We start from the raw sequence: 27,586 nt of genomic DNA, 5'->3' as shown, positions 1-27,586 counted from the left end.
GAAGTGACACCGTGTCATTTCAAAGGAAGAAATGGCATTTATCATTCCCTCGTATTATTGCCCCATAGATAGTCTATTAATCTCTGTCAGTTGGATCATTGTCTTCACATCTGTCCATCAGTGGCGCTGAATAAGTAACGTCTTTGATGACATACCCACGGGGAGGCTTCACAGTGCAGCCTTCAGACGGTGGGAAGTCTGGATACGTTCCGCTGAGGAGGTTTCAACTCTGTCGAATGAAAGACTTCACCCTTGTGATTCTGTGTTTCAAATAAGAGCATGGACAGCTGCTATAGAACAGAACTCTCCTCTGGGAATCACACTCCGTGGATGTTGCTGTAGACTTAAGGAAGAGAAAGCTTTTCGCAGATAAATAACTGCACACTGTGGTTCTTTTTCTTTTATTTCTGCCCTTTTTACAGAAAGTCTCCCAGTATACCATCATCGTGCAGGCCACGGACATGGAGGGCAACCTGAACTTTGGCCTTTCCAACACAGCCACTGCCATCATCACTGTGTCGGACATCAACGACAACCCTCCCATGCTGACCTCCAGAACCGTGAGTTGCTGCGAATAAGGGAGTGGGGAGAAGGGCATCAATTCGGAGGAGGAGAGGGTTTGGGTTCAGAGAAGAGGGTGGAGATGATTAGTGTGTTTGGGAAAAATAAATAGAAAAAGGCTAAAAAGGCAAAAACTTTAAAGAAGAGATGGAAAGGAGAAGGGAATAGGAGGGAGGGATAGAGTAAGGAAACGATAAAGGAAATGACGACAACACTGTTATGTCGTTACAAAGGAAGATTTACACAAGGACAGTGAAGGAGGGTTATGAAGTGCAAGGATGGCTGCACACACACACACACACACACAAAGGAAAAACTAATCCATATCATTGACTTTCATCAGCAAGAAAACTGGAGCCAGCAAAACGTTAATGATTGTTGTCACGACGGTGATATTTAAAATGATTACATTACAGAAGGTCAATATTGAGAGCGAGGTAAAAAAAATTAAAAGTCCAAAGTAAGGTGCTGTGTGTAAAGTATCAATGTGGTGCAATTCAGCAGCATCATCACAACATTAATAAGTGAAGCGGGAGATTTCGTGTTGTTAAAAAGTTTACTTTCATTTCTTCCTCTCTCTTTTAACTCAATCTTAACTGGTCAATTCTCCCAGTGCTGCTTAATGTTTAGAGGTGCGGTGGAACAGCTGAGGTGGCAGCAGTAATTCTCACTGGCAGCTGGAAAGTGGATAAAATTCGGAGCCAATATTTGCATGGTTTTTAATTAAATTCTCCAGAGTCACATTTTTATTTTATGTGTCAGGGGCATGCATTTGTTTAGAGAGGTAAAGACGGTCAAAAGTGGAGCCGACGTGTCTGCATTTCAGCTTCACGCCATGAAGAAAAAATCTCTCTAGGTTGTCGGTTTGGCTTCAGGTGTCAGAATTATTCAGTATGTGCGCTTCATAGGTTGTGTCGGTAGTGATGAGAGCATGGGGCCTGTTGGCCAGATAAGGTGCTTAGCTCTGCAACTGCAGCCTGGCGGCTGAGGCTGGTATCGGCACTACAGTAGGGCTCGGTTCTTTTGAGGTGGTTGCGGAGGAGTTAGCATTAGCATTTGCCCTGGGGGCTATTAAGACCCTCATGATGATCAGTTAGCACTGGCGGCAAGCATGTGTCAAACCACAGAGCTCATCAGTGTGCTGCAACATCACACACAGCAGGAAGTGTACAGAGAGAGGGCAGAGGGAGGAAAAAAGGCAGACACAAAGGAGCTGGTGGGAGCAACGAGAGAGAAGAAAGAGGGAGGGGGGAGTTGATGAGCGGACCACCATGTAGACTCCGAGACCAAAAGTGATGAGAGAACAATGCGTAGAGGAGAAGGAGCGATGGATTATTTTGGTCACAGGAGCTATTTTCTACAGTGATAAAGCACGGACATGCCCCGCTGTAAATCAAAGGCCCTTCCTGACTCGGCGTCCCCCTCTGATTTAAGATTCTCTACTCATGGTGGCGTATTGATAATAGTGGCTCGCAATAGATTGATATTCTCTAACTGTATCCCACCATGTTTAAGTGCGTTTCCATCATCGCCACGGAGTGAAGTTAATACGATCATGGATATTGATGATCAACTTTAGTGGAGGTTTTTGGAGCCACGATGAGCAGAGCACTTCTACCCACTCCCTTCATAAATCACCCATTTTAGTTGTGGGGTAGCATAAAAGCCATTTTGTTGAGAATGCAGGCCATTATGCAAATATTTAGTGTTTGCAATAAACCCCATAGATCTTTCAACGTGTCCCAGAATTATAAAGTTTGGGGAATTTGTCTTTAATGTTGATGATTAATATTTCATCACGCCTATCAGAGGCTGCCCTATTTTTCAAGGCGGCAGAGGGTTGGTGCATGTGTGCGGGACGTGGAGGCTCCGGGTGCTCGTTCGCGGCTGCATACGCGCTTTGCATTATTTTCCAGATGGATGAGATGAAACGAAAAAATGTTACTCATCTCTTTTGTTTTTGTTGGCAGCGACGACTGCATCTCACATAGGTATGGGATGTTTTCGTAGGCAGACCCGCGCTCAATGCAATCAGGGGAATCTCTTCATGCAGGACTTACTTCAGTACCATCCTCGCGATAATCCTGCGATGAAGCTCCCCCGTTACGTCTCCTCTCTCTCCTGTCACCTCCGCCTGCCTCTTTCAGTCTTTGCCCACTGCCAAAAATAATGACAGAAGGGGTGAGAGTGTTGGCAAAGAGGTGTTTTGTCAAGTGCCGCGAGAAAGCCAAGTGCACTCTGTGCCAATCACAATCAAAGCACGTCCCTCCAGCAGTTGAGGACAAGATACAGTACCAGAGAAAGAAGAACTACCCGATCAGAGGGAAATCTCTGCTTAAAAGACACCACAGTCATACGTCAATCCCCTGTCAAAACAAACCCCGCCGCAGTATACTGTGCAGTACAATACGGCGTTCGGCTAATAAATCACTGAGAGTGAAAGAAAGAGAACAACCCCGAGGTTTTTTCCGTGACACATTGAAATGCTCTCTGTTCAAAATCACACATGTTGAATCACAATCCATTTTTGGCAACGACGCTAGCAGACGTCAAAGATCGCCGTTCTCACTCAGATAAAAGATGGAGTCTTCAAGAAAATAGAACAATCGCTCAATAAAACTGAATATAGTAGCTGGCTCTGAGACAAAAAAAAACTATTTTTCATTTGAAAGTTTAACTCGAAAACGCAACCTGAATGAATACTCGGTGGAGAAACTCTATCCTCTCCGTGAAAATGTTTACATCAACTGCATTCCCACGGCCTCGTTTGCGTTATTGCGGTACGTGTCTGTGTCTAAATCCGAGCTCATCAGAGTTCAAGCATATTCTGAACACATTGCAATCTAATGTCACAGTTGATGTAATTTCAGTGATTTGAGGGTACTTAATGTTCTATTGGCAAAGTTGGTATTTACACAGTCTTGTAAGTTTCACTATTACTTGCAGTGAACTGTCTGAAATGACTTTGTTAAGTGATTGTACTGATGTTATAGGGAATTAAAAAGCTGCCGTACCATGTAAGATTTCCTACGGGAAAAATAAGGCTATTATGACTCCAGCTCTGGATGCTTGTAACTCCCCCCACCCTATAAAGAGCTAATGAGAGAAACAATCTAAGACTGGGGTGTTGAGAATAAGTGCTGCGGTTGACCCTTCAAAGTCTTCCATCATATCTGGTTAACTCTTGCCTTTACTCATTACTGTTTGCTGAGAGAGAAGATGCTCAAGGGCCCTCAGGATGCTCAAGAGCCTATCTCTGAAGTTGTATTTCATTGAATTGTCATCGGGGAGTCCCCAAACCAAACCACAGTAATAAAGCGCTCAAGCGCACACATGCACGCACTCGCTCTTAACATACGACAGCCTGCCTACTTATCCAATGGAGGCAGCGCATCGTGGCCACCCGGACATGTCTGTTGTCTTAAGAATGTCATTGAGTCTCTGAACAGCTCTCCCGACGCAGCCCCTTAATCTCCCCCGCTGCTGTCGGCTGTTTGCTGGGTGATGCGCGGGTTGCCAGGCAGGGTATTATGGTCTGTTGGAGTGTTTGGTCTGAGGCTTTGCTCTTTGATATCCTACACTCACATAAGCGGCTCAGTGGCTCTTCCACGCCTGTTACCCCCGTGTTGACACGGTAACTGTATGATGCCACACGCCTGTTGCCTCCACACGAGGTGAAGACACGCCAAATGTGCTCACCGGCTGACCCTCGCGTAAGTGGTCGAGAGGTGATGTCCGTGTAGGTTGGGCTGCGGTGGAGTTGTGTTTTTTTTTTACAGGGCAGCGGTGCAGTCGTTGCTGTTGTTGGGTCGTCTTTTTTTTTCCGGCTTTATCCCCCTGAGCCTGTACAGCTTTGATCAATCCCCACCATAACAGACATATGACAGACAGCGGCTCACTCCTCAGTCAGTCTTATCGGGACAAAGCACATGTGTTTGCACAGCAATGGGGACAACTAAAAGCCACTCATATACACTCAAACAGCTGTTTTAACCCTCGCTACTGCTGGCTCCTTTCTGCTCGCTCATTCTCTCGTCCTTTGTCACACTGGCTTTCAAAGGAATGAAATATTATTGCTCATCTAGAATGGGCACTGGGAACGCGGAAAAAGCAGAAAAACACTGAAACTGGAACAACGCCCTTGTGTGCATGTGCTTACTGGTGTGCAACTTATTGCTTGTTTACTACTCAGCTGTGGAAAGAACGAGATCATTAAACTTACTCTACCTGAAAACCTGAAAGGAGGACTGGCTCTGTAAAGAAAGAAACAATGAGGGATAGGTTTTTCTTTTAGTAAAAAAATTGCCACACTCAAAACGGCCGAATGGATCCCGAAGGACCTCAGCAACAGTCTCAATAAAGATCACCAGGTATTATTTTCTTCTGCTTTCTGCAGTTTTCCGGTGAGGTCCCAGAGAACCGAGTGGATCTTGTGGTGGCTAATCTGACGGTGATAGATGCCGACCAACCGCACTCGCCTAACTGGAACGCCATCTACAGGATCATCAGCGGAGACCCATCAGGGCACTTCACCATCCGCACTGACCCGCTCACCAACGACGGCATGGTCACCGTGGTGAAGGTAAGGTGCCGGCCACATCACGACATGCTCATGTTAGCGCCAGTGTCGTGTCTTTTTCTGTGCCGTCCCCGTCCCCTCTGGATTTAAGCACGGGCAATAATAATAGACTACAGAGTTAAATGTGGAACAGGCTGGGGTCTTTTGCCTTTCATATGGCCCCTTATGTCCAAATGAGGGATTGGAGGCTGCTGCGCCCTTCAGAAGAAAAAAAAAAAAAAACCCATACACCCACACACAGACTTAAACACAATGGCTGGTGAAACCACTGTAGCAAATTAGGTATTGATTTCTCAATTACAAAGGCAACGGTTTTTATACACTCATAATGTTCTAGCTGCTGTGGTAAATGACAGCAACAACAAAACCGGGTCTTGTAACAACCTGCTGTGTTAGTGTTCAACCTCTCAGACACAGATTGTCCTGAGGGCTGTAACCCATTTGGAAAAAAATAAAAGAAATAGACGCTATTCAGCTTGTATTGTGTGTGCATGTAAATGTGTAGATGTGTGTCCTGTTGCATGACCAGTATAGCATTTGTATTTCTGTGCTCGTCCATGAGTGGCTCACTATAAATGTGCTTATCGTGTCGCATGTGTTTTGTAGCATCTTGTTTATTTGACCCCCGAGGACCCAAGGGTATTCTCCCCACACGTCTGACTCCTGCAAAACACATCTCGCATCCTACAATAATGTTTAAAAAATAGCAATAACATCACCCTGTAATTCCCACAGCACCCTGAGCAATGAGCATTGGCATTTTGCTTCTCTTCATTATCTCTAGATGACTGCCTTTTATAATCCATTCCTCTCGCTCCCTGATGTAAAATTCAGCAGGCGGCCGAGTAGCCGCGAGCTTCCATAGAGACCCATGGGAGGTTATCAGGAAATAAGAGACAGGACACCCCCTGGGAAGAGAAATAGACTGTCTCAACAAGTAAACAGAGGGGCTTCAGCGTGCTCCAGGAAATGGAAGCTGGAATGGTTCACATCAGACCCAATATAGGTAAAGTCAAGAAGCCATAAGAAGGCGCTGCTGTACCTTGGCGTTCCTATTTTTACCTCAGCGACCACGGCTGCTTAGTACAGACGCATCGCATCACACTTGTCACCAAAGAATGTGGCTATCTCCCACGAGGGACCTGGGCTCCTCTGTAAACAAGGGCTGAGGTCTTAACCAGGACGTGTCACGCATTTACGCTGCTCTCCGGGGAGTTCATGAGACGCATTCTCATTTTGCCGCGCGGTAATAGAGCCAGTCGACAAACAAGCTTGTATATAAAAAAAGAAAAAAAAGAATACACCAACAGAGCCGCTTGGTTCGAACGAGTCATTAAGATATGTAAATTGCAGCTTATGATAAACGCGGGAATGGAGAGCAGTGAAGCGAGGTGGAGACAGATTTCCGAGGATTGAGAGATGCGGGGAGCATAGATCACGGGGGGGGGAGGCAGAGGGAGGCAGAGGTGAGAAGAGGTGGGGGGAGTCGGAGTCCGGCAGAACAAATTAAGTAAGAGGGGAAAGACTGGGACGAGTGAAGCGATACGGAGGAAATGTAAGGCTCATGGGCAAAAAAGATGGAAGCCGTGTTATTGACCCCTCACCCCCTCTGGCTTCCCTCAGGGCGTGTGTGTCCAAGTGTGTGTGCATGTTTGAGTTAGCCTACAGCTATACTCTATACCCCCCCTGTGCTCTGAATACCACTGGCTGCAGATCAAAGAGCCTTGACCATGGTTTTGCCTGCAAATGGGTTCCCTGAGCACCAGCGGGGTCATACACGAACACACGCCTCCATTTACTCGTATCGTGGACACACATACAAACTGTAACACCAACTAGCGCGCACACAAAACATATCCACTCTGGTGCCCTTGTCAACCAAGCTGCCTGATTAAGAATGCTTTTTATATCAGAGCTACTGTCTACTGATAACGCTCAGGCAATGCAACATACAGATGTGCTCAAAGTCATTAACATCACCATCAAACGCCGCAGACACAAGGCGTGCGGCGGTAATCATCACCCGCCTATTTAGAAAATGTGCCAGCAGGACCTGCAAGCACCGTATTTGTTCTCTTTTTTTTATTTCCTTGCTTGTTGTTGTTGTCATTTGAACCTGATCGTGTAGTCTTCATTAGGAAAGCTCAGAACTGTCACTTTGGTTTAGGCTCTGCCGGTAAAACCCCCTGTAGAGTACACACATACACACACATATACACACACACACACACGCTCAAAAGGCTGAGCCATGACAGCACCCTATGAATAGTCTAAGCCCTTCTGCCTCTGCTCAGGGTGTGTGTGTGTGTGTGTGTGTGTGTGTGTGTGTGTGTGTGTGTGTGTGTGTGTGTGTGTGTGTGTGTGTGTGTGTGTGTGTGTGTGTGTGTGTGTGTGTGTGTGTGTGTGTGTGTGTGTGTGTGTGTGTGTGTGTGTGTGTTGGTTAGTAGTTTAGAGAGAATATGGGTCCATTTCATCAGGGGAACACTTGACACGGCATCTGTTCATTTATCATCAACAAGGTTCAACGCATATTCCCCAGCCACAAAAAAAGAGAAATATTAAGAGGGGTTTTCACACTACCAGAGTATCATGCTTAAATACACGACATGGTGTGCTCATAAAAAGTAATAGTGATAATGATACTACTAATAGTAGTAATAATCGAGAAGATCAGGAATTTATTTTCTATTTTCTTGACTGTAGTTCTAAAGTGAAGAATGCATTCTCTTTTTTTTGCAAAAATAAAGATTTACATAATGTCTGACTGAAAAGTGAGATATAATGAAGTCGCTCTCCCTCTGTGTGTGTGTGTAGCGCTGTTGCCACTGTTACCAATGAGCCGTAAACCCGCTTTCGCCATGTTGAGAGCCGTTGAGCGGCAATCCAAATGCTCCCAATCTCGCATCTTATCCACCTGCTGGAATTTCTCTTTCTCTTCTCACACACTGTCGTTGTCGTCCTTCCTTCCTTCCTCCAGCCAGTAGACTTTGAGATGAACCGTGCCTTCATGCTGACGGTGGTGGTGTCCAACCAGGCCCACCTGGCCAGTGGCATCCAGTCGTCGCTCCAGTCCACGGCTGGGGTCACCATATCTGTCCAGGACGTCAACGAACCCCCTTACTTCCCCACGAACCCGAAGCACATCCGCTTTGAGGAGGGAGTCCCGGCTGGCACCAGCCTGACGACTTTCTCAGCTTCCGATCCCGACCGACTACAGATGCAGCAGACAATCAGGTACTGAGTGACTATAATGACATCAGACGACAGAATTGGAACCTAATTCTGACATTTTAATAGCATGCCATTAGTTTAAAGTTGTTCTGGTGCAAAATCATTTGGATCTTAATAGATAAGTTCTATTACATATGGACTGTCTCTGGACCCAGAAAAGTGTAGCCTGATTGAAGTCTGGCTAGCTGCATTGTAAGTACACGACTGGCCAGAAATCCCTCCATATGCACTAACAGCAGGCTAAAAAGACTCTTGGATGGGTTCCATGTCAGTAGTTAGGGGTCGAAGTTCAACAAGGGGACTGTATTTTGGCATCGCCAATCTCTCAAAAGTCTTACTGAGGGAAGTTTATGAGCCACCGGAGTACTCTTAGTAAGGAGGGTAAGGTTAATAGGGAGCAATAGCCTCTGGGGTAATCAGAGGGGTGTGCATTCTGTAGATTTCATGAGTGCATACATGCAGGTGCACACACACACACACACAAGCAGCACAGGAGAGAGAGAAAACAGGATGGAGAGAGGGGGGGAGAATAAAGAGAACAGCTGGCCCGAGACCAAACGCCTGACACAGCATTATGTCCACCTGCAGTGTTCTTTCTCTGCGCTAAGCCTCTCTAGATTTTAAATGTAAACCAACCTTTAAATGACCAGCAGGTCTTTCCTCAGTACTGCTGTCGGCTTGACAGTAGCAGTTGACTGCATTGTGGCCTTTTTCAAACTTGAAAGGTAATCTATTAAGTACACATTGCTCGGTATTGATGTTTGAAAGAGAAAGAGCTTTAGATTAGGTGTGTTTCCACTCATGGTCACATGTAGAATGTCCTTATATATTATAGTGGGTGTGTTGGTGTGCTGTATGACCGGCACAGTGCAGCAATTGAGTTCTAGCAGGCCTGTGGCATTAATACCACCTCCCTCCCTCCAACCCTCACACTCCCAACAGCCCCTTCCTTCCCATTTTCTCTGGGGAAAAAGATCTGAACTAATTTCCCAGCTAATTTCCCAGCAAATGAGAGTAAATTGGGTGTATGTTATAATTTAGGAAGACGCCAGAGTCACCAGCTGGGCTCTCCCTTATCCTCTCTCTCCCTGTTGAATTCACTTTGACCTCTTTGGTTTCGTCCCTGTTTTGTCCATGACCCGTGCAAGGCTGCACTACTTTACATCTTGGAAATAAGTTAGCAATTTACAAGCATGCTGTGGTCTGTCACGGTCTCTTAAACACAAACACAAACCAAATCTCCTTCCTCTGCGAGCGAGCAGGACTGTAGAGATGGCAAATCCCCCACCTCATTTATTTAGACCCATCTGGATAGGATAACTATCAATCCCCCCCGCTTTACACCAGACCCATAAAAGGTATCTTCTCCAGACTGTTATGCAAGGACACTAATCACAGCTGTTCCGTCCGTCTCTCGAATTCTCATTATTCTGAAGAAAAACAAATTCAGGGACACGTTCTTGCCAATCAGCTTAAACCCTGTGCAGTGTTTTCGTCACCTTATTTCACTTTCATCACACTCAACTGATCCCAGTGTGCATACATCAAAGCCCCATCAATCAAATAGTTAGCTGACACGTCTTGTTTGCATGGGGGAGACATTTAGATACGACACCAAATGTTTGAGTTACGTGTCATTTATAACGTATGCCTTTGAATATGACAAAGAGCTGTGTGCCTCTGTAAATGGATGTTGGAGATGCATAAAGAGAAGAGAGACAAGGAGAAGATTGAGAGGGTGCCGTAAAAGTCAAAAAGTGAAAAAAAGACCCCGGGGATAGTGGCGGGAGGAGGAAACAAGCCGAGGATGGTGAGCCGACTCCGGGTCAAGGTTTGAACTTTAGAGGTGCTCATCAACAGAGGGGACCGACTGACAGAGTCCTGTTGGGACTGGAGAGGAGGCGATGTGGACAGGGGGGGAGGGGGGGAGGAGAGTGAGGCATCATGCATCACCTGTCAGACACTTGACCAGTGAGGTCGAGACACGGGACTGGAGACACCGGCATAAATGATTACCCAAACCTCCTTGGCAAAGCTTGAGACATGCATTTTTCATCCTCGGGGTCAGAGGTTTGAAAAATAAATGTCATACCTCTCCCTGCTGCTTGCTAAGATCACTAACCTGCCGTGCCTAATCATACATCCAGCTACACTCGCACAGCAACCAAGTCCCAAATGAGAGGATCCTTCAGGCTCAGGAAAGCATTGGAAATGAGCCACAGGAAGGAATAATGGAATTTTCACACAGATTTGTTTTTATTCAAATATAAGCACTAGAGTAAGCACGGACTGTTTACCTTTCCAAGAAGACAAGAAATTGGCAAAGCACTTCATTAAAAGTTAGTGATGGGGACTGCCAATTGTCTAAAGTAACATTGTTGACAGTTGGGACTTGTGAACACAAACACTGAGGCTGTTTGTTCCATCGTGATTCTAATCCCCAGAGTGGCTCTATCCTTTACTGAGTGCTATCAGAAAAAAAGTTTGCTCTTGACCTTAACTTTTCTGGAGTTTAACTTAAGAACAGAACTAATAACGCAGTGGATTGTCTATTCAGTGTGTTGGAAATTAAGCTTTGCTGCAAAGTTCATTCAGGACTTCATTTGCTTCATATAGGGTTTTTACATCTGCACTGAGGGCTGTTAAGGAGACCTAATTAAAGTGTAGTGGTGGACAGAGCTCTCTGCTTTCTGAGCAAAACGTTTGTGTTATGGCTTTTATCATCAGAGAGCATGCAGCCACATGGGGAAAAAATAGGTTCTGGTGGTATTTTGTTGCCCATTATGGAGGAAAAGAACTCTCTTCCTCTCACACACAATTGTCTATACTTTTCTTTCTTTTTTCGCATTCAGTTAATTATTTCGGGAAATGCAGTTCTGCACTTTCTAGCTGAAAGTTGGACAAGAAGATAGATTCCACTCTCATGACTGTACATTGAATATGAAGCTGGAGCCAGCAGACAAGTAGCTTAGCTTAGCAAAAAAGCCTGGAAGCCAAGGGGAAACGGCTAGCCTGGTTCTGTCAAGGAATACAAAGAAAACAAATCCACAGATTGTACCAACACCTCTAAAGCTAATTAACATGTTATTTGGCAGGGGTTGGGGTGGGGGGGGGGGTTGTTGTACACAAACTGAAGTGAAAGAACAGCAAGTTGTGGTTTTACGGTGAGTTATGTGGTGGGCTATTTCTTTGCCGAGACCAGTGTCTTGTCGCTGTGAAGCAGCTAAGCAATTAGCAGACTCCAGGACTCCAGTTTGTGGACGGATTAAACAAACAAGATACAGTATGCCGAGTTAATTATTGACCTTTAAATGGGCTGGTAGGCCGATTCTTTAAACTTTGGACAGAGCCATGACTGCTGTTTACTCCATCTTAATGGTGCTATCAGTCTTCTCATCCAACTCTTGGAAAGAAAGCCCAAAAATGTCATTTCACTCTTCATTTTATAAGTTATACAGGGTGTATTTTTTTCCAAGAACAATGCTCCGGGTTTTTTGGTGACTTTGCCCTTTAATTTCCTTTTGCTCTGTTAAAAGTACAGCAGTTTGTCTGCCCTCCACTGTAAACATATATATATATATATATATATATATATATATATATATATATATATATATATATATATATATATCTCAGCCTAGACAGAGAGTGTTAGTTTGCCATGGCAAAGCCAATAGAGTTGCAGATGGACACAGAATAGCAGTAGGGATCAAGTCCGTCCTAATGAGGATATTAAAACCAGATCATGCAGCCATGCTGCTTCTTCCGAATGTCACCTGTCCCGATGTCTCTTTCTCCTCCCACCCATTCCTGTTCATATTCCTCGCTCTCTTTTATCCCGACCCTCCCACTGTGATGGACTCACTGTAGTCCTGGAGGTGATTTCACAGTCCGCCTGTTAGTGGCGGTGGGCTTGGCTCGCCTGTGTGAAACCGTCTAGAGTGTGGGAATGTCATCTCTGTGATCCCCTTCCCCGCACTGCGCTACGCCTGGGATCATGCCCACTGCCTGCTGGGAAAATCCCACCTCCCTCACGGCAGGAGATTATACTCTCTTCCCCCGCACCCTCCTTGCCGCCACCCAGCCTTCCAGGCTTTCACTCTCCTCCGTGCAAGTAAATGTACATGCAGTATTTAATCAAACACAAATAAACTGACAGTAAGTACACCATTTAATACATATAAAAGCAAGGTTAAGGTCAAGTCCATTTGAATTTCGACGGATTTAAAAGATGGAAGTGTTTGCCACACAACATGGTTTTACTGCCCAGGATGACATTCAGTAAATGAAGTCGGATTGATGTAGAAACCTTGTTGTATGAGGCCAAGGTTTGACAGAAGAGAGGGGGTCACTTGATGAACTCTGCATCACAGAGGGAACGAGACGAGGATGAGAAGATAGAGACGGGGATAAAAAAAAAGTATGAATACAAAAGCATGGCAAGATGAGGTGAGGCGGCATGATCTGTGAGATCTGGAATTGAAAGTGTGGAACGAGCCGGAAGCGACAAACGGCTGAGAAACAAGAGCAGTTAGATCAGAGTGAGATTGGAATTCAATCCTGGAGATGATCCCCCTGTTCCTTCCTCGCCCTTTATCCCAGGGGATGTCACCACCTGCTCCCACATCCAGGGTTTCCTGTGAGACGATCAGTACCAAGATCCTATCATCCCGTCTCCGCCCTATGCACAGCTTCCCCCCCTACACACACTGTGACATTTGCAAACAGACAAACACTTACACATGCATGTATATAACCCTGCCAGGCAGCTTAGCCCTCTCCAGCATAAGCAAACACTTCCTAGAATATGTACATGCAACACACACGGAGGCAGGTGCAGCAGTGCTTAACTATGGAGGTAATTGACTTCAATGCCTGCTACACAGGAGTGAAAAATGAGGGGAAATTGACTGTAAGCTGCAGGCTCTGGAGGAGAAGTCAATGAAGAATTAAACTGTGTGAAGGTCAGCCGGATTTTGTGAGTGTGTGTGTGTGTGTGTGCATTTTCGGGGCAATCTTTGTATGCACGGACGCAAGAGAAAAATGTTCAATTGCTTGTAAACACGGAAGCGCTAACTCCTCCATCGATTTGTCCTTGTGTGTCTTTAGGTATTCAAAGCTGAAGGACCCGGCGGAATGGTTGTCCATCAACAGAACCAACGGTCAGATCGTCACAACGGCAATGCTCGACCGGGAGTCGATCTATGTCAAAAACAATATATATGAAGCCACATTCCTGGCAACAGACAGTGGTAAGAGCCTCTTTTAATGCACGTGTTGCTGCTTCACACTGTTTATTGTTTGTGTTTATGTCCTCATTCCCACGTTTTAGCATTCATTGCACAGATTTTACAGCCCTAAAGACATTTCAATTCAAAAATCTTGCATTGTATAATCGACATATTGTACATTTGAGCCAAATTTGTTTTACATTATTGAGATCATGCTACCTTCTCTGTTCTGGATCCATTGATCATTCCTCTGTGGTCCTAAAAAGCGCTGTGGAATCTGCTGTCGGTAACTTTGAAGCACATTCACATCCTAAATCATGCACGTGTCTTGTACGCTATCAGTCGACAGGTCACCTGTTGAATGTTGGAGAATTTGAATCATTGTCGTGATTGATCCAATGCGTAGGAAAATACATGTTAGAGTGAAAAATGTTGCTTACTGTTTGATGAAAATGAAGACATTCGAGCGGATTTAGAGGTATATAAGTACACAGAAGCTCTGCAGCATTCAAGTGCAGTGCAGTTGGTGCAGAGTTAGAGAAAATCCTGGATTCACACAACCTGGTCACACTCTTGATCCTCTCCTCTCATCCTCCTTATCTTCTGTCCATGACTGCCTTCTCTCTCCCTCGCTCACAATGTGGCATGTGTATTTGTTCTGCCTCAAAGTTGAAACTCTAGTTTAACTGAGCACAAACTCAATCACAGCAAACAAATAAGTTCCCTTTTTCTCAAGTGGAAGTGAGTGTTTTTTCTGGGGGTTTTTTCCTCCTCCCCAAATTGCCTTATCAGTGACGTGCAGTGCACTGGTGTTTTTACATTAAGTTGAGCTGGCTTTGAAACATTGGTGTATTTATAGGTGTGAGCATGTGTGAAGAATGATCTCATTCGAAACACATTAATGTGAGCCTGTGTGTGTGTGTGTGTGTGTGTGTGTGTGTGTGTGTGTGTGTGTGTGTGTGTGTGTGTGTGTGTTTGTGTTTCTGTACTTTTTTATATTGGCGGTGATTGACAATATCACACACCATGACGTGTAGCCTGCCGTGCTGATGGGAAGGAAGAGGCAGCAGGATTAGAGGTGGACTCGCTCCCGTTCTTTGAACTCCACAAACATCTAATTTCTTTCCTGGACTTTATTTTCATTTCAAAACGTTACGTTTTTTCTTTGAAGAAGAAGAAGCTTTGCCTTCATCTGACCTGTGCACAAACTGTGCACAGTTTAGAGCTGCGTTTAGCTGCAAACGTTTGTCGGATATATATATATTGGAACTGTGGAAGTCCAAAAGATGAGAAGCCGGCAGTTAAAGTGTGTGTGTGTGTGTGTGTGCGTGCAGTCTGACTATGTGGGTGTTGCTGGAGTGCCAGCTGTCTTAACGTGAGAGGGATTATGGTAAGAAGTGCTATGACACAGTAAGGATAGTAGGACGGGACATGGAGAGGTGGTGACAGCATGGTGAGAAGTGCACTTGCATTGCTACCACATTTTTACGTCGGCCCCCGACACAATCTGACAGCCTGAGACCCTTGTGACGCACAATCGCCGATGGTTTTGTTTATGTTTTTACGTGCTCTTCAAAGAACATATGGTAGGCTTGCTACGAGTCTTTTTCAACCGTGCCTCACATCTCTGAGCCGCCATCACAAAAAAAAAAAGGGAGTTAATACAAATCCTTTTGAGGAATTTACACAAACATAATTATTTATTTAGCTGGTTAAAACCCACATAATTCTCCTATCAGCTGTGGCAAGCTGCTTCCACATGTCCCCCATACATGACTGGGATTAACAAAGCTGCAGGATGGGAAAGCCTCCCAATGCGCTCGTGTGTGTGTGTGCGCATGTGTGTTTATGAACCACACGTCTTTATGGTTCACTATGTACGTGTTAAAATTGCATTTAATACTGTACGTTAAATGTTTTTTTTGTTTCTAATGGACTAATACGGACAACAGTTTTTGAAATTGGTTCAGTATTGAGCGTAATGCCGTAACCTTCAGCCACGAAACGAGGTGCGAAGGCAACTGTGCTGTTTCTGTGCCACTGACAGGCTCTCTCCGTGTCCTCTCCTCAATATGTAGGAGTTCCTCATCCGAATACTCCGGCTCAAATAAACCTCATCACCAGATTGTCATCTAAATATTCAGCCATGACATTGAAAATCTTTTAGGTAACACGAAGTTACACTTTCTATACTCCAACTCAAAACTCTGCCCGGCTGGCACTGGCGTTTCCACCGATGTCTTCCGGCAGCCCGTCACCTCGCTAGGTTTCAGAACGAGACTTCCCATTGAGCGATGATGATGATGTAGTCATACCATCGAAACTATAATTCAAGTATAACTATGAATTAATGGGATTTTACTAGATCCAGAACTAGAACTTGTTTCATAGCCGTACTTGGGTAGTAATAAAGTTACAATTTGTGATATAATATTTCATTGTCTCCGAACAACGGATCACATAAACATCTTTGTTACATTTCTTCTGCAACATTTTAATTACATTTTTATCGCTCACAATCGCTAACATCAGTCACTCTTTGTGTTTTACCATTTTTCATAACAAAGTCTACTAGATGGTACCAACGTGCAGCTCTTCTTGTGCCGTTAAAACGCGGGAGAATTAAAAATATTCTATCCGACAAAACCGACATTAGGCATATGGCTGTGGCAAGGCAGCAAATTGTAGAACTGTGTGGCTATATGTAGTTTCCCCCCCAACATGTTACCTGCTGTTTTGGTCGCTCACTCGACATTTAACATCTTCAGTGAAGCGTATTGTGCAATCTCAATGCAGGGTTGACGTGACATCACATCCCAGGCCACAGGTGCAGTAGTAGGTTTAACTTTGTGTGTAAGCTGAGTGCCCCCGGTCGACATCACACTGTAACACATGCTATGCTGCGGCAGAAGTGTGGCGCAACCGTGGAAAAAGTGACGCTTTCTCGAGGTAAAGTGCTTCCGCTATACATCATTTGGCGGCTGTTAGTCTTTTCGTATGTGAATAGTCCACTTCTGACAAAACTACCTATGAATGGCAGGAAGTGGATAGTCTTTGATTCATCTCTAGACTGTAAAACCTTGAACCCGACTGGTCTTCTTCTTCACACGGGCTGTAAAAAATCTGCAGACTTCTTTTCAGTTCTGTTTTCTTTCTCTGAAACTCTTGCAGAAACTGTTGTGAGACTTAGCGCTCCAGAGCCACATCCATCACGGATCACTCGATAAGTCTTCAATCAGTGGAGCTTCGTGAAGTCATCTGCAATATCAATCGCAGTATCGCCAGTCAGACCGAACTCCAACTGTCGGCTGACTCACTTACAGCCCCCTGTCTTTAACTGTGTCTCACTCTTCTTGTGGCAAATGTCTTGCTCTATTGCCATGTTTAATTGGCAGATCTGTCAGCTTTGCATAAATCTTTGTAAATTACATCGCCCTTATCTCCTCCTGGGGATGGGCCCTGGGGTCGCTTGATTCCATCCAGTGGCTCAGCCAGTGGGGCATGGCGGGGAAATGACTGGTAATTGGAGGCAGCTAAGGGTCGTCACCCTCTGACACACACTCAATAAACAGCTCTGAGCTTTATACGGCTAAGCGCTCTTTTTTTTTTTTTTTCCTTCAGATTCCTCTGTGCCACATTTTCATACTTCACGTACACATTCATGCACCCCCCCCACACACTCTACTATCTCGCTCTGATTCTTTTAAGTGTCTATTCTTTACTCCCAATTCTCTATAAATGCTGTAGCTGATGGTCTGTTGCTCTGTTCAATCAATGCAAAGGGCTTCAGGATTGTGTCTGCAGATGAGGTGTGTGTCTGTGTGCATCAGTGCATGTTATTACAGTCCAAGGCTGACAATATTGTAGTGAGGCAACACCTGCAATGCCTGCCAACTGTAGCATCAGACCACATTTCTCCAGTTGCCATAATCATTTTCACAAACTTGCAAACATGGACTGTGCAACATTGGTGCAAAGTCGATAATTAATCTGAGAGAATATCACAAGTTTAATAGCTGCCTAATTAGCTGACATCTTGAATGTATAGCAGATAATAAGCCTTTCCAGCGCTAAAGCAACTGTGTGCTCAACAGATTCCCAAAGTGAGTCAGTTTCACTTATAGGGCAATTTGATCACATTTAGCTACAAATTAAACTATTAATTAAAAACAGCGGGTCCACTAAATTTAAACTACCGACTGGAGAGCAGACGAAAAAATGTGCTGAATCCGACGCTCCATCACAGAATCGTGGAGTTAATGAATGTATATTGTCTCTGCTAAACAAACAAAATACATTATGCGGTACGAAGTTATAGTCTGCAACGTTGGGAAAGTCGCAGTTGCTTTCCCGCTAAGTAAATCACTGTCAAGAGTGAATAATTATGTGCGAGCCATTTTATATGTATGTACGTAAGTATGCAAGCATGCAGCGAAGACATACTCTCGACACACGTGCACATACAGAATGTGCATGTACAAGTGTATTTAGGTCATCGTGGATTTGAGAATTCAGGACTGCATGCGCCGCGAGAACGCCCGGTTCACCTTTCAGAAATGCATTGTTAATATTGCACGCAGACATGCCTTTATCTACACCATCATAGATGGCTCTCCCAGTTTTGTGTAAATACACACCGACAAGGACTTGTTTGATTGTGTTACAGTCATCATTATTGTAACTAAGCCGTCTCTAGGCGGTTGGACGTGCCGTGCCTGCATCTGGATCGACTCTGATTGGTTTGATTTTGGCTCTGAGGCTTAACGAGGAGCTGGGGAGCGCAACTGTCAAAAGTATTCCTGTCAAGGGCAGATATTGTGCTCTGGTTCTACAGCATCCGTACCTCTAACATCACCATTGTGGATAGAGCTCCTTTCACCTCTTCTCTTTCCTTTTGTTCTCTCTCTTTTTTGTTCTCTTTCATTACTTGCCTCCCCTCTGTCGGCCTTCAACTCCTGTCCCTCTTCCCTCCCCAGTCGTCACTTTCACTGCACACATCTTCCCTTGTCATCTTTTCCTCCCATCGTGATACTATTTTCTCTTCCACTCCCTTTTGCTCCCAGGCTCTCCTGAAGCCAGCGGAACAGGCACGCTGCAGATCTATCTGATAGACATTAATGACAACCCCCCGGCGCTCATACCCAGGGAGTCTCAGATCTGTGAGCGGGTGAACAAGAACGTCCACGGTGTCAACATCACTGCCGCTGACGCTGACACAGACCCCAACGCTGGACCTTTTGTCTTCGAGCTGCCCAACTTCCCCAGCAGCATCCGGCGCAACTGGACGATTTCTCGGATCAGCGGTGAGGCGGCGTCGGCGCAGAACAGCAGCCACTAAAGAACATGTGAACGTTGATTAATGATCAGTGGATGGAGTGGTTTGAGAGTGTGTAGCATCATTAGTGCTGCACATTCATTACCAGTCCTTATCAGTTATTTCATTCTGACCAAAATCTCATCAGATACTTCATTATGAAGCTGCTTACATTTGTCTTGCCCGTATGTACGATAAAGTTAATATTGGAATAAGTAAATATGGAAGTAGTACTGTGTAAATGTTCAATATGATCAACTTTTAGTGGATTAGTACGATGTTATGATCATATTTGACCGGGTACAATATACTTTTGGTTATATTCATGATTTCAAGCAAAACGTAATTTAAAACCAACAAAATAATTTTTTGACTAAAAGCTTTTAAATGATTATAATGCATAATAAAGGATTGTGGGTGTTCTTGTGTAGATGAATGTGATTTTGTTCACATTCAAAGTAATACCCTGATATTGATTCCAGTCACTTCTGGCCCTATGTGGAAGCCATTTTTAAGAAGAGAACTATTTAGAAAATCTATTGTCATTCTGGAGTATTATGTAAATAAATGTAATCATTAGTTGCATCTTGTAACTCGTCTCTTTCCTCTCCACTCTCCGGCAGGTAATTACGCTCGTCTAGGGCTGCGGTACCAGATATATCTAGAGCCGGGGGTGTATGAGGTCCCTGTAATTGTGTCGGACTCGGGCAACCCTCCGTTGTCCAACAGGTCGGTCATCAAAGTCAAGGTGTGTCCCTGCGACGAACACGGAGACTGCACCACTCTCGGGGCCGTGGCGGCCGCCGGCCTGGGGACAGGAGCCATCATCTCCATCCTCATCTGCATCATCATACTCCTCAGTGAGTATATCAGCGGGTTCACGTGGCGTTCACACACACACACCTCACTACTTTCAGACATGACACTCGCATATATACATAAAGCAATAAAAAGTTCAAGCTGCCTGTGATTTGCTTTGGTCTGCTTTTCTGCCAAACAAGTGTAGTTCAGGGCGCAGTCATTAAACATTCACCAGGCTGCAATACAACAAGATGAACAGTTTGTATTATGGATTAATGCCTCGTCTGCTGGCATCTTCTCCATCATCTCTTGACAGGGAGGTTTCTGGGTGAATATCTGCTGCTATCTGTTCTGCCAGTGATTCATGCCGTTGGCTTTCCTTGTTGCTGTGGCCCACATCGCTCATACATATAGACAAGTCTTAGGAGAAAGATTCCCTCGCCGCTGTAGGGTTTTTCGAGCATATTTAAACATGTTGAGTTGTGTGTCATCCGTGCTTTCATTATTACTACTACCACCACAGAGTTTTAGGAAGTAATTCACATGTTTTCCTTTGTTTATTTGCCCAAATGGCGCACGTTAAGTTACAACAAAGTAACACAAATACTGTTAAATGATAAATGAGACAATGCTAAAAATTAAAGAAAGACAGGAGGACGAGTAAGCCGTTACAAAACCGTTACATGTGACTTCTACTAAAATGATTTTCTTTTGATCTGCCACCGCTATGGTTAAAGTTTGGTTAGGTTCACATATAAAAACTACTTGGTTAAGTTAGGGAAAGATGGTGGTCAGGGTTAAAAGAATAACAGTGACTGTTGGTAGTAAAGGACTTGTGAATCCTCTGACCTTTCCTCTGGAAGAAGTGATAGCTGGCACCATGTTTTCGGGTTGTCCGTTCGTCCGTCTCATTCTCGTGAAACGCGATATCTCCGGAGCGCCTGGAGGGAACTTCATTCAATTTGGCACAAACGTCCTCTTGGACTAAAGGATGAACTGATAGGATTTGATTGTTGTGGCCAAAGGTCACTGTGAGCTCACAAACGCGCTTCTGACGATAACAAATGTTTGATAAATATGATTCCCACAATCGGCTAACACCCTGTCTGGACCGCAAGTGTCTCACACAACAGATACGCTCTCATTTTAATCTATGCAGATGTCTGCACCGGGACTGTGCAGCCGTGCGTCTCAGCTCCGTCTCACTGGCGTTACTCTGATTTTAAGCATTTGATGAGACTTGAAGTGAATTATTTTGACAATGAAGCCCGTAAACGTGAGGTTGAAGTCCAATAAAAAGGCACGGAATAACTGTCTCTGGCCGTCCCATACAATAAAAGTGAGCAAACTGTTTTCCCCCACTTTGTCTTTTGGCTGATGGCATTTTGGACAGAATGGATGCAAACTGCAAGGGGGTACTGATGCAGATTATCGCAGTGTACCCTGACGGGGTCATCGTGTTCATGTGTGTGTCGGTACAGGCATGGTGCTGTTGTTCGTGGTGTGGATCAAGCGCAGAGAGAAGGAGAGGCACACCAAGCAGCTGCTTATTGACCCTGAAGACGACGTCAGAGACAACATCCTCAAATACGATGAAGAGGGAGGAGGAGAGGAAGACCAGGTAAGATCCTGGGAGACATGCACCCACACACACACACACACACACAGACAAACACGCTTTCTAGGTTGACCTCCCGCGCAAACTTACATCTGTTTGCCTGTGTGGGCGCGTAGGACTACGACCTGAGCCAGCTGCAGCAGCCTGACTCCTTGGAGCACATCATCAGCAAGCCGCCTGGCGTCCGCAGGGTGGACGAACGTCCAATCATCCCTGAGTCCCAGTACCCAATCAGACCTGTCGTGCCCCACCCAGGAGACATCGGGGACTTCATCCACGAGGTGAGTTTACACGGCGGACGCGGACGTTTCATCTCACATGCATGCATGGGTTGTTTCTCCCACAGTGAGCTGGCCTCTCACTTCCTCTTCCCATCGATCTGACATTTAATGTGATTACTCATTTCTGGATGCTGTTCAATATTGTAAACTCCAGTATGGCGATGGGAACAGCGTAGAGTTTTGTTTTTACGTTAGAGTTGTTCTCATGGCGCCAGCTTTATTCACACACACACACACAACTCCAGCGTTGGCACACTGAAGCGAGAAAATGCTGATTGACAGACTCGTGACAACACGTTCACACTCGAGAGGTGTTGGCAGCTGTTCAGCTTTGATCCATCCAGCCTTGACTCTTTCTCTCCCTCTCTCTCCCTCTCCCGCTCACACATGTACTCACCTGATCTCGCTCCAGCAGTCTGGTAAAACACAAACACAGCGAACACATGGTGTTCCTGCCACGCACTGTACCCCCGGGGGTTGAGGCTTTTTAGGTTTCTATCCGTAGCATCTCTCTGTATTTCGATAAAAGTGGATGAAGTCCATGCTCTTCACCTGCCTAACCTTCAGGTCATCGACCTTCATTTGCCATTCTAAGAAACAAGTGTGGGTTTGCACACCGGCGGGAAAAGATACAGGTCTCATTAAATCTTATCAAAGGCAGGGTTGGTGATCGTCTTCAAAAACATTTTTGTAGAAATTCTCATTACATCCCAAGAGCAATCAATGAATCTAACGCTCTGACCATAAAAAAAGGAAAAAGGTCTGGTATCTGTGGCCGTCGCGGGACTTAAACCCGTCCAATCATTTCATATGCGTGTATTCTGCCTTATTGCTCGTCACTGGAGTCTTCCACAAGCTACTAGCATAACAGCTGTGAGCGGTGTTCATTGTTTACGTCCATGATGATCATTTTGTGGGAGTAGCTTTGGAGGGAGGCCTGTGCTGCTCTCTACTTTCATAGTAAAAGAGTTGGGTTTTTTGCAATCTTGCGTACTCTTTTACTCGTTTGCCAAGATTACCAACCCTGCCTTTAATTAATGAAGCAGTGACAAGATATTGATGAATAGGGTTTGATCACACATGGCCAATGCATCCCGTTACTCATGTGTTTTCATACATGAAAAACTTGAATTTGTGTGCACACTACATGCATACATGATTCATTTTGGAGATGTGTGGCATTGTTTCTGATGCTGTTTGTATTGACGTGTGTGTGACTGGCTGTCTTATAGAAGAGATCCTGATCTCAATGAGAATATCTGATTGAATAATGGTTGTAATAATGTCGGCCCACTGAGCTTTACCATAGTAACATGCCCCTGTGAAGCCTGGAGGGTTTGAACAATTTATTGAAAATTGCATCATGGGAAATGTATATTTCTTGACCGTTGTCTCACCATCTGTTGATTAAATTTCGATTTTTTTTAAAAAACCTAACTCTTGTGAGCGCAATGTTGAATCGCCGGCCTTGACTTCCAACAGCTTGTTGCTTTTCCATCAACCTGCAGGCGTGTGTGAGTACTGACGGCTACCTTTCCTCCTCCTTGTCCTGTTTAGGGTCTGCGAGCAGCAGACAACGACCCCACAGCTCCTCCGTATGACTCCCTGCTGGTGTTTGACTACGAGGGCAGCGGCTCCACCGCCGGCTCCGTCAGCTCCCTCAACTCGTCCAGCACGGGGGACCAGGACTATGACTACCTCAACGACTGGGGCCCCCGCTTCAAGAAGCTGGCTGACATGTACGGTGGAGGGGATGATTAAATCTGACCAGTCACACACACACACACACACACACACACACACACACTCACACGCACACAAACACACACACACGCCCTCGTCCCGTCAGCTGGCCTGCCATGCTCTGTCCCCGTAACACGCGGGGCTGTTACACTCTTTTTGAACACAAGTTAACAATGACATGTTCACACTGACCAACTGACTGACCAACCAACCAATCAAATTACCCACCACAGAGGGCCGGTGTCGTGAGTCCATTTCGGGTGCTCCTCTCAACCGTCTCCTGCTCTAAGCCTGTCTAAGATGAATTGCAGGCTTCTCATAGTTTGTATTTTCAAGTGCTTGTGCTTTTTGTTTTCTTTTGTTTTTATGCTAGATGTAGGTTTTCGTTTGTGTTTTTTGTTTTTTGTCACCGCTCCCTTTTGATTCGAGCCGTTCCCTATTCCTGAGGGTTTTCACTTTCCCCTCGCTTTCAGACCCCCGCCTGCCTCTCTGCAGAAGCTTTAGGTTGAGCTGCTCGCTTCGTCTGAGGGGGAACAAAGGGGGGAAAACAAAAGAAGAACACAGATATGAAAGTCCTTCCTGCACGGAGGGCCCTGGTTTATTCTTTCTTGAACTTGAATTACTTAGAACAGAAGCACTGTTGTTTAAAAAGTGCCTTCAGTGGTGCGTATTATAGCAGACTCCCGCTAACTCAGGATTGGTTGCCATTTTCTGGGCTTACATGCCTCCATATGACCCCCTGACCCTTTAACTCAGACCTTCCCTTGTCATTTCTGTCGTCCTGCAGGGCTGTGGTAGCTGCAGGAGATGTCAGTGCCGATTTCAGATGAGCATTGACTGGCTTACGAGGGCGCTTTGTGTAGACGTACTGTACATAGGCCTACAGTGAGTCTGTAAGTTATGGACAAATCATTAACTTTTCAAGTCAGGCATATCTGTGCTCCTAGATCACAGCCAACTTGAATGTGATGACTGAAATCAAAAAAAAAAAAAAATACATTATGGGACTGTCTTAGAGAAGAAATGCATTGCGTGTCTTTGTTTATTGTGGCTTCAATAGCAGCTGTGTTTGTTTTGAGCTATCAGTATTTGCACAAAACTTGATACGGCTTGTAAACTACATTTTGAAGATTGACAAGTCATGTGTGTTTCCTCTCTAATGTTATTGTATATCAAGTACGTATGAGGGTTATTTAAGGAGACGTTGCCTTTGAGACCATTTCAAGTTTGCATGTTCATCCCTTCACCCCAAAGGTAATTAACATGGCACCAGTTATTGTGTGGTAAATGTGTCAGAGGAAACTGTGTAAACTGTACAAACATGAGGGAAAAAGAAAAGTCTAGATGAGTTCAAATAGCTGTGATGGCATTACATGCAGAGTTGTGAGCCAAGAGATCCCTTTCTCTCTTTTATTTTTATTTTTTTTTATTCTTTTGTTGATTCACTGTTGTTTCTCAGCGAACTTTTTAATGTACCAACTTTGGTGCTGGTTCCCTGTCACAGAAACTGGGGGGGAAATTGAGCCTCAGCCAGAGTTTTAGCGCTTTTACAATCTGTCTCTCTTCAGGCAGCGTTTCATTCATCTGAACATTTTCTCCTGAAATTTTTGGCTGCAAGTTCAAGAGGTTTTGAGGAGAAAATAGAGGAAGGGAAAGTCTGTTATGAAGTTCTGCATTTTATCAAAGCGGACTTTGCCAAACTAAAGCTTCAGTTATAGCGCCGTAAAAGACGAACATTTCAAGAGACGGTTATGTTGTGTCTTAATGTAAACGCAGCACGACCCGTGGGCTCTAGTCATCATGCGTCAGACCCCCACAACTGCATACAGAGAACTGGAGAAGTTATCAATTATTTAAATGTGCAAAACATTTCAAAGACAGCGGTTTAATCGTTCCTCATCTTCTGAGTGTCCGTTGAAATCTCCTCCGTTGTAGCCAGTTTTCAGCTCGACGTAGTTTGAGCAGATCTATTAATTATGAATCTGCTGAACGCTTACAGGGATCCCCCCCCCTCTCATTTTTTCCTCTCAGCTGCTCTTCAACAGTTCCTCACATGCTCACGGTTCCAAAAAAAGAAATCTTTAGTTTTCACAAATGGTAATAAAAAAGTGTAACTATTCTTTCAGAGGGGATTGAAGATATAAATGGAAAATGTATCATGTTCATGGAAATATTCATGGTGCCATAATAATGAAATAAGGATGGGGAAGGAAGGTCATAGTACAATTAGTAAGGTTGACACGGTAGGAGTCTCTTGATTTAGATGAATACATAAATGGGGGGGGAGATTGCACCTTGTGGTGCTGAAACTGACAGCTGTGATTTTCTGGATAGCTGTCAGCTGAGAGTGGAAACAGAGGAGACATGAAGTAGTTTCTATCGCTTGCTGCTGGATAAGCTCTGATCTACCCGATTGCTCCACAGCCTACAGAATATCTTCACAAAATAAACACAGCTGTTACTTTCCGCTATTTGTGATTATTTCTGACATATACATGTTGTATATACGGGAACATTTTTATACATTTGGTAACATGATTTATCCGTTTCTGTGTCGTCTATGCATTTTCTTTCACCCCAGTTGTTGTTTTTAAATGAATACTTGGCAAGGTATGTTTCACCACAAAAAGCCATGTGCATTTGAGAGAATCTGTATGATTCTCCCGAGAGCTTACAGCCATACGTCAGCTGTTCAAGTTTGGCTTCATCGTGGTGAAAAGGTTTCACTTCAAAACCAACTTGTACAGTCTATACTAGCACACACACTCACTCCTCTAGGCCTTACTGTATATACGTGAGTGTTCTATATTATATGAGCCCTTTCAGCGTCGGTCTAATTCAGCTGCAGAGCTGCAACATGAAGGCCATTCAGTGTTCATAAAGACTTACTTAATGAATTTCTCATTCTTTTTGATCAGATTTTCAGACCTGGTCCAGGGCCAAACACAGCAAGAGGCCCACACACACAAACACACAAACACACACTATACACAAGGTAACAATTATAACTGTGTCATACATACATACGTGACACAATGCCATTATGATACTGAATGTTATCAATGACTCGCAGTGACACGTGACCGCTAATCATCCGTGGAGTCGGTCACACTTGACTCCCCATTTAAATGCAATTTGCGAGGGGAAACAAAGGATTATTGATCATTACTTGTTACGTACTTGGTCCACTTGTCGTATTGACGTTCTCTTTCTCAAGTTAGAGGAGAATTAGCAAATAATGTAACAAAGGAAGAACTATTGCACCCGCTGTAGTCCACCACTGTCTTCTGACTGTGTCAACAACGGCTCTCCTGCCTCTCTGACTGGTGTTAAGTTAAAGGACACTTGGTCTCACTCGGGACACTGCCTGACCCATGGACACGCACATGACGGGAGGCTCCAGCAGAAGCCAAACTTTTGCTTGCCAGAACTACAAAAGACAGTCGGACAAAGACAGCCAGCTGTTTCATATGAGTTCTCCCAAATCCTGCTCCAAGTCCAAGTGTACATAACTTAGTATTTGCTTGAAGCTAAACAGACGAAGTTAGGCAAACTGTACCTGTACAATTGGAGCTTTTTGCATGTGTCTTTTTATAATGGACAGATGAGTTCTATTACAGTAACCATACAACATTTTAAAATGTGTTGCAGCCCGCATGACCAGGGTTGCCCTCCAGAAGGGATTCTGGTGTACCATACTCACATAGTTTCAAATGGACGAGAAAAAAAAAAAGCTGAAAAAATGATTGCACAGTTATCGAGTCAAAAATACCTTTTTTTGTAAATTGTCAACAGCACAAATATTTTGTATTGTTGTTTGTACCATTTTGTAAGAAAACTATGAAAAAAAACAACCAAAAAAAAAAAGGGAAAGAATCTGTTGTTTCAAGCGTGTGTTTATAGTGCCACTGCAATCTTGGTTTCCAAATACCGTACAGTAAATGCGCAGCCTTGCAGATCAACCTTGTAATATAGACGCTGAGCCTGGACTCCCTGTCAGCACCATGTGTTATAAATAAAAAAATCCCCCTCCTTATAAGAACAGTGCCTCCTGTCTTTTCTGTGTCACCCACTGATTTCTGCAAGCCATGCATTTCCTCATGGCCGTGTTATTTTGAAAGTGGATATTTTGACCGGAGATTGTTACATTAACTGAAAAAAAAGTGTCCCTGACACTCTGGCAACTTTGCACTATTTCCATTTGTTTTTAAAGTTTCAGTACATACA

The 27,586-nt window shown here is 44.5% G+C and overlaps 1 protein-coding gene across 1 annotated transcript in view; it reads left to right on the top strand.

Annotated features, from left to right (window-relative positions):
* Window positions 1–23,377, top strand: part of LOC306713214 (cadherin-4-like) — a gene marked incomplete at both ends in the record, with an annotated part of 215,435 nt that extends 192,058 nt beyond the window's left edge. The window contains 9 exons of the mRNA XM_079182862.1: window positions 423–560; window positions 4,958–5,143; window positions 8,118–8,374; window positions 13,481–13,623; window positions 18,666–18,905; window positions 19,540–19,776; window positions 21,199–21,338; window positions 21,452–21,616; window positions 23,174–23,377. Coding sequence (XP_079038988.1) covers window positions 423–560; window positions 4,958–5,143; window positions 8,118–8,374; window positions 13,481–13,623; window positions 18,666–18,905; window positions 19,540–19,776; window positions 21,199–21,338; window positions 21,452–21,616; window positions 23,174–23,377 — 1,710 coding nt within the window. The remainder of the gene's footprint in view (window positions 1–422; window positions 561–4,957; window positions 5,144–8,117; window positions 8,375–13,480; window positions 13,624–18,665; window positions 18,906–19,539; window positions 19,777–21,198; window positions 21,339–21,451; window positions 21,617–23,173) is intronic.
* Between the last annotated feature and the right edge of the window lie 4,209 nt (window positions 23,378–27,586).

Source organism: Pholis gunnellus (assembly GCF_910591455.1).
Source record: "Pholis gunnellus genome assembly, chromosome: 2".
NCBI lineage: Eukaryota > Metazoa > Chordata > Actinopteri > Perciformes > Pholidae > Pholis > Pholis gunnellus.
Note: the sequence above shows the minus strand (reverse complement) of the source record. Positions and strands in the feature narration are given on the sequence as shown.